The 8,285-nt window shown below is 37.9% G+C and overlaps 1 protein-coding gene across 1 annotated transcript; it reads right to left on the bottom strand.

Moving 5' to 3' along the window:
* Nucleotides 1-6,846: 6,846 nt before the first annotated feature.
* LOC141167563 (olfactory receptor 5G26-like) lies at nt 6,847-7,596 on the bottom strand. The gene has a single exon (XM_073654953.1). The coding sequence runs from the start codon at nt 7,594-7,596 to the stop codon at nt 6,847-6,849; it is 750 nt and encodes a 249-aa protein (XP_073511054.1).
* Nucleotides 7,597-8,285: the final 689 nt, after the last annotated feature.

Here is an 8,285-nt window from a genome sequence, read left to right as displayed (position 1 = left end):
TACTGGTATGTGACACTACTAAACCCATGCTACAAGGAGAACTTCCTATCTCTTATTCCCAAGGTGGACAGGTCCACTTAAATGGGGCAGTACTAGAAGGCCCTTGTTGCGGAATTAGTAAAAAAATTCCCATCTGAAAACGCTGGCGGCAGAGATCACAGTTCGTTGGACAACCAAGAAGTAGAGACGAGAGAGACACAAAGCTTATCCAGCAGAGGGAGGGGAACATTGACAGAGATCTGGGACAGTTTTCTCAGACCCTTCTCATCTTACAGGCCCTGAGGTGCGGGTTACTTTCACAAGGAGTGCAAAGTTTTGGAAGATGGTGAGGGAGTACCTTGCCCACCGTATCAATATCCTCCGTGATTCCTCTGTGCCTTATAATTATTGGGTATCAAAGCTAGACACATGGCATAAACTGGCTCTCTATGCCTTGGAGGTTCTGGCATGCCCTGCCGCTAGCGTTTTGTCAGAGTGGGATTTTAGTGCCTCTGGTGGAATTTTAACTGATAAACGCATCCGCCTATCAACTGAAAATGCTGACAGGCTGACTCTTATACAAATGAACAAGGGCTGGATTGGGCCAGACTTCTCAACACCACCGAATGATAGCAGCGTAACATAAACTCAAATCCAGTGACTTTTTTTGGGAGGTCTATTCCCATGCACCTCTACACAAATAGACATGGATATACGCTTCCTGATTTTGTCTATTTGCTTTTGTCCTCCTCCTTCTCCTCATCCTCCATCACCATATCATTCACCACCATATCTACCATATCATCTACTCTAAGTGTCTTGCAAGGGGCATTGGAGTCCCTCCAAATTTTTGGCAGCTTTTGCATTCACTGCATAGACAAACACTATGGGAGACCGACTTCCTAATAATGGGAACATTGTTTTAGGAGGCTCTCCGACCTCTACATCTCTTGCAAGGGGCATTGGAGTGCCTTCAAATTTTTGACAGCCCTTGCAGTCACTGCATAAGCAATAACAGTATAGGAGACCCACTCGTTAATATTGGGAACAACAAAGCATAGTCGGCTGATGGCCCTCTAAAAATAGCGATGGCCGACTGCTGGCCCTTTAAGAATAGTAAGGGTTGCCTGATGGCCCTATAAAAATAGGCTTTGTGACTTTCAGAGTACTTCCATCATAAATGAAACAGGATGTGTCGGATGATGTGTCACACACCACATGGCCAGATAAGGTTGTAAAATGTTAAAATTACATTTCCCAGTAAATGCATTTGTCTTGGTTGAAAGCAATACAAAAGTGTAAAAACGCACCAAAAATGCTACGTGTGAACATAGCCCAAGTTGTGGAGGAGCATTTTTGTTTTTGAATATTTATTTTGCCTTATACACATGTCATTACCCTGGAAAGGATGTTCCTTAACTTATTTCCGAGGAAAATCGATTTTGTTTTCGTTTTTGTATCTTTTATTATGAGTCCGTAAAAGTGGCCCAATACCTCTGACAACATTGTTGACAGCAGTGACATGGGTGTCATAAATGCTTCGAAGCGTCTTCCCCATGCTGTTCCCATGTCATTTGAGCACTGTTCCCATCGATTTGGGCAATTTTTAGGCCCTTTGCAGACCTCCAGGGTGAGCCGCCTGAAAAATGCTTGAGTTTCCCATAGACTTACATTGGGCTCGTTGCTCGGGTCGAGCACCCGAGTGTTCCAGTTTGCTCACCCCGAGCAATGAGTACCCAAGCATTTTAGTTCTCGCCCATCACTACTTCTAAACAATAAAACAAGTTCATGGTGAATTTTCAGGAATTTACTGAACCTAGTAAATTTAAACATTTTACGTTTCACTTCACACAATAGATGCTGCTATTTTACATAGCAGGTTTTTTCTTTGCAGTCAGTATGCTTAATGCATATAAAAGGGTGTGGCCGCCCTTTGTCTGGGTTGAGCCCTCCCATTCTTCATTGGTCTTATGCTGACACTAAGGATCCAGTCTCTCTGCCATTGTCCATATGTATGTCACTTGACAAATGGCAAGGTTTTTAATATTAGAGTTAGGACTGTCCCATAAGGGTTGCCGTGAAGTGGCGGGATGGCTTTCACATTATTTTGATCAAAATTATGTTAACTAAATACCCTTTATTATTTATCATTATTTTTGCACTGTGCGATTTATACATTTACTTTCAGTTATTTGGGTATTTTTCTTGTCTTTGGTTTCTCTCTGTTTAATGGCCTTGTGTGAACATGCATTTACATTTTGCATGCACATCTACTTACGTTTCAGTACAGACCTTCAGGTTTTTTCTTTGCAGTCAGTATGCTTAGTGCATATAAAAGGGTGTGGCCGCCCTTTGTCTGCACTGAGACGCCCATTCTGCCCCCGTCTTATGCTCACACTAGGGATCTAGTCTCTCTGCCCTTTTCCATATGTATGTCACTTGACAAATGGTAAGGTTTTTAATATTAGAGTTATGACTGTCCCATAAGGGTTGCCGTGAAGTGGCAGGATGGCTTTCACATTATTTTGATCAAAATTATGTTAACTAAATACCCTTTATTATTTATCATTATTTTTGCACTGTGCGATTTATACATTTAATTTCAGTTATTTGAGTGTTTTTCTTGTCTTTGGTTTCTCTCTATTTTACATATTGTAGAAGACTGCATCAGCCAGAGAAGATTCACAAAACCTTGAGCAGGCTTCCCCATAATGCATTGCAGCTATCATATGGCATAGCACAGTCAATAAAGAGGAATTATCATACTCTCTTTTAAAGAAGCTGGAAATGCATTAGTCATTTTGAGGTGAATCTGGAAAGCCACATCTTACAGGTTAGCCATAGAGATAGGTGAAATAAATCCATAAAACACTGAATAAATTATGCAGACATTGTGTGACAGCATAGCAATGAAAAGGTTTACTGTGTGAAGAATAAGTTTCATTCACTAATTGGAACTATTGAAGTTCTTTCCAATTACAGTTAATTGATTCACTGTAAAATGGACTTCCTGAGATAATTTGGTGAATCTCGTGAATTTGAATTTCAAAAGCTTCACTCATTAATCTTTCATTATTAATAATTCTGTCAAATTACTATATCCCAATATTCCATATTAAACCACCATTTGATGTATTCGTTGAATTACTTAAAAGTGGTGGAAAACAGTAATTTTCCTCAATACATGGGGTATAAGTATACTCAGGAGAAATAGTACAAGTTTGGGTTCATTTTCTTGTGAAAATGAAAAATTTCTGGCTAAAGTAAATTTTTGGGGGGAAAAATCAAATTTTTCATTTTCATAGCTCAAAATTATAAAATTCTGTGAAGCAACTGTGAGTTCAAAGTGCCCACCACACATCTATATAAAATCCCTGAGAGTGTAGTTTCTCAAATGGGATGATTTGTGGGGGACTTCTACTATTTAGGCACATCAGGGTCTCTGCAAACACGACATGGCATCAGCTATCTATTCCAACAAATTTTGCATTCCAAAAGTGAAACAGAGCTCTTTCCTTTCCAAACCCTGCCACGCACCAAAACAGTAGTTTTCCACTGCATGTGAAGTATCACCATAGTCAGAAGAAATTGTAAAACAAATAATGTGATCAATTTTCTCCTGTTACCCTTGTGAAAATGAAAAATCTGAGACTTAAGCAACATTTTATTGGGCAAAACTAAAATTTCAGTTTTTTCCTTCAACATGGCTTTAATTCCTGTGAAGCATTTAAAGGGTTAATAAGCTTCTTGATTGTGGTTTTGAGCACTTTGAGGGGTGGAGTATTTAAAATGTTGTCACATATGGATATTTTCTGTTACATAAATCCCTAATAGTTACTTCAAATGTAAAATGGTCCCTAAAAAAATTGGTGTTGTAAATTTTGGTGGAAAAATTAAAAATTTCAAATAAATTTTAAACTCTTCCAATTTACTAACACAAAAAATTATGTTTCAAAAATGATGCTAATGTAAAGTAGACATGTGGCAAATGGTATTTATTACTTATTGTTAGTGATATGACCATCTATTTTAAGATAATAAAAATTCACATTTTAAAAATTGCTAAATTTTCTAAATTTTCTATAAATTTACATTTTGTTTCCTAAATAAATGCAAATCATATCAACCTAAATTTACCACTAACACGAAGTATAATGTGTCACAAAATAACAATCTCAGAATCATTAGGATATGTTGAATCATGACAGAGTTATTACCACATAAACTTACACAGGTCATGAAGATGAAAGCAGGCTTGGGAGTGAAAGGGTTAACAGTAGCATGCTATGTGTTAGGCTCTGTTTTTTCTAATCAGTGATATCCATAACATGGACAAAGCAAAGGAGCATGGGCACGAGGATAAAGAGAAAAGGTCAATGTAAGCAACACAGAAAGGAACAAAAAAATATAAAAAATGTTTTTAGAATACCACTGTTTTGTATTTTAGTTCTCTTAAAGATGATCTATGACTAATCTCATCCTCCTCAATTATTATCAGGTTTCTGCTTACAATGTGAATGGGCACAAATATGTCAATCAGTAGTCGGGATAATAAGAGTTCATGAATATTGTGGACTTCATTGCAGCAACTCATCATTGAGAGAACTAGACAATCTTCAAGAGATTAAACAATGTTTGATCAAAACTACAGCAAGATGCCTAGTAAGTAAAAGTGTGATGGAATCAGGTTCTCTGTTAGCACTTTGTTATGGCCTCTGGTTTTAGATTCTCATTAATTGCATATCCATGCTTGGGTCACAGTTTCCCAAAAGTTGTACTTATTCCTCCAACCAGCAGCTACAAGAATTATTACAAAAAATTAGATTTGAAAATACTTGCCCTATCCCGCCTGCAAATCTCCTCCTCCAATTAGCCAGGCTCCACCACGCTAACTTTCTTCCACTTCCTGTAGATTCATCTTGTTAGCCTGCTCAAGAAAAACGTAAGTAAACTCAATCATAGTTTTGTGCTCTGGGCAAAGATGTCTGGCTCAATCTTGAGAGAGAAAACAATTATTAATATACAGTACAGACTAAAAGTTTGGACACACCTTCTCATTTAAAGATTTTTCTGTATTTTCATGACTAGGAAAATTGAACATTCACACTGAAGGCATCAAAACTAAGAATTAACACATGTGGAATTATATACGTAACAAAAAAGTGTGAAACAACTGAAAATATGTATGATATTCTAGCTTCTTCAAAGTAGCCACCTTTTGCTTTGATGACTGCTTTGCACACTCTTGGCATTCTTTTGATGAGCTTCAAGAGGTAGTCACCGGAAATGGTTTTCATTTCACAGGTGTGCCCTGTCAGGTTTAATAAGTGGGATTTCTTGCCTTATTAATGGGGTTGGGACCATCAGTTGTGTTTTGCAGAAGTCTGGAGGATACGCAGCTGATAGTCCAACTGAATAGACTGTTAGCTGCTTTTTCTTGCCATAATACAAATTCTAAGTAAAGAAAAATGAGTGGCCGTCATTACTTTAAGAAATGAAGGTCAGTCTGTCCGAAAAATTGGGAAAACTTTGAAAGTGTCCCCAAGTGCAGTTGCAAAAACCATCAAGCGCTACAAAGAAACTGGCTCAAATGAGGACTGCCCCAGGAAAGGAAGACCAAGAGTCACCTCTGCTTCTGAGGATAAGTTTATCTGAGTCACCAGCCTCAGAAATTGCAGGTTAACAGCATCTCAGATTAGAGACCAGGTCAATGCCACACAGAGTTCTAGCAGCAGACACATCTCTTCAACAACTGTTAAGAGGAGACTTTGTGCAGCAGGCTTTCATGGTAAAATAGCTGCTAGGAAACCACTGTTTAGGACAGGCAACAAGCAGAAGAGACTTGTTTGGGCTAAAGAACACAAGGAAAGGACATTAGACCAGTGGAAATCTGTGCTTTGTTCTGATGAGTCCAAATTTGAGATCTTTGGTTCCAACCACGTATCTTTGTGCGACGCAGAAAAGGTGAACGGATGGACTCTATATGCCTGGTTCCCACCATGAAGCATGGAGGAGGAAGTGTGATGGTGTGGGGATGCTTTGCTGGTGACACTGTTGGGGATTTATTCAAAATTGAAGGCATACTGAACCAGCATGGCTACCACAGCATCTTGAAGCGGCATGCTATTCCATCCTGTTTGCGTTTAGTTGGACCATCATTTATTTTTCAACAGAACAATGACCCCAAACACACCTCCAGGCTGTGTAAGGGCGATATAACCAAGAAGGAGAGTTATGGGGTGCTACGCCAGATGACCTGCCTCCACAATCACCAGACCTGAACTCAATCGAGATGGTTTGGGTGAGCTGGACCGCAGAGTGAAGGCAAAAGGGCCAACAAGTGCTAAGCATCTCTGAGAACTCCTTAAAGATTGTTGGAAGACCATTTCCGGTGACTACCTCTTGAAGCTCATCAAGAGAATGCCAAGAGTGTGCAAAGCAGTCATCAAAGCAAAAGGTGGCTACTTTGAAGAACCTAGAATATAAGACAAATTTTCAGTTGTTTCACACTTTATTGTTAAGTATATAATACCACATGTGTTAATTCATAATTTTGATGCCTTCAGTGTGAATGTACAATTTTCATAGTCATGAAAATACAGAAAAATCTTTAAATGAGAAGGTGTGTCGAAACTTTTGGTCTGTACTGTATATGTTCAGTATAATATCATTTTCTCAATCAGAATACTTGAGATCAGTGGCTCCTGAGCTTTCTTCTATGCCAGTGGCCTTTATAATCCAGACACAACGCTTCCAAATCCTTTCCTCACTCTTTGGATGAAGGCCATGCATGTGGCCTTGATCCAAAGATTGAAACAGACATCTACATAAGCTATAAAATGCAAATCCCTTCCTCACTCTTTTATACTAGACACATTTTAGTTTATGAAGAGATTCTTTAAAGTCCTTGTTCCTCAAAGTGTATATAATAGGATTAAGCAATGGGGTCAGAATGGTATATATCAGAGATAAAATCTTGCTTATGATCAAGGATTTTCCTCTTGTTGGAAAAAGATAAACCGTGAAGAGTGTCCCATAAAGCATGGAAACCACAGTGAGGTGGGAGCTGCAGGTGGAGAAGGCTTTATGTCTACCGATGCTGGATGGGATCTTCATAATGGTGGTGGCAATGTACACATAGGACATCACAATCATTATAAAAGGGCAAAATCCATTTATAGCACAAATGATAAGAATCTCTTTATGGATTATGGATGTATCAGAGCAGGAGAGCTGCAGAATGGGTTCTAAGTCACAGTAGAAATGATCGATAATGTGAGGTCCACAGAAAAACAGATAACAGATAGGAATTACATAACTTAATGCTATTATAAAAGCAATGAACCAAACTATACAGACAGACAACACACAAAACATGTGATTCATGATAGCGTTATAACGGAGGGGGTAACAGATGGCCAGATATCGGTCATAAGACATCACTGACAAAAGAAGACATTCTGAGGTCTCTGACATAAGAAAGAAAGAAAGCTGGAGGAGGCATCCGATGAGAGTCACAGAGCTTCTCCCATACAGTACAGTAAGAAGAAGAGTAGGAACGATGTCTGTAGTCAGAAGGATGTCACACAATGACAGCTGAGTAATGAAGAAGTACATGGGGGACTGGAGGGTTTTACTCAGTAGATATAGAGCAACAATTAGACAATTCCCTGAAATGGTTCCACAATAAATGAGAACCAAGAGTGAGAAGAACGGGATTTTGAAATTTTGAAGATTTGAAAATCCTGAAAGAAAAACTGATGTAACATTATTTACAAGAATGGCCTATAAAAAAAAGAAAGTTATCAATTATGAAATTAGTTATCATGGAAATCCAATTGAAGAAAACAGAAAATGAAAATAAAAAAATTAATTTCTGCATAATTTTCTTACATTATTATTGTAATATTTTATGAAACCAATTATCTTTTCTCCTATCTTACAATAAAGGCAAAATCTGCTAAACTCCTTCAATCTTTTAATAGAATTGTGACTTAAATCTTTAGATTATTTGCATATTTTATGTCAATAAAATAATATTGGAGTAACTGAAAATGTGGATAAGAGAAGGTGAATGTAAAAGAAAGTAGGTAAAAGCTTCATCTCACTAAACTGGTGAAAAAAAAAGATTAACTTTTAATCAAATCTAAAAAAACACTCTTACGTGAGCTTCTTCTCTGTTGTCCATGTGTGCATTTATTTGATATACCATTTAGATAGTCTGACAATGTTAGAATTGGAAGAGACAACATGAAACATTAATATAACTAAACAAGTGCAGGCAGTATAACAGCTACAGGATGTTT

This window comes from Phyllobates terribilis, unplaced genomic scaffold (assembly GCF_046119375.1).
Source record: "Phyllobates terribilis strain yellow unplaced genomic scaffold, ASM4611937v1 Scaffold_11__3_contigs__length_659146591, whole genome shotgun sequence".
Taxonomy (NCBI): Eukaryota; Metazoa; Chordata; class Amphibia; order Anura; family Dendrobatidae; genus Phyllobates; species Phyllobates terribilis.
This window is presented reverse-complemented; position numbering and strand designations above follow the sequence as displayed.

What these genes read in the sequence shown, in the direction of transcription:
- LOC141167563 (XM_073654953.1), bottom strand. Translation starts at nt 7,596, where the DNA reads ATGTACTTCTTCATTACTCAGCTGTCATTGTGTGACATCCTTCTGACT.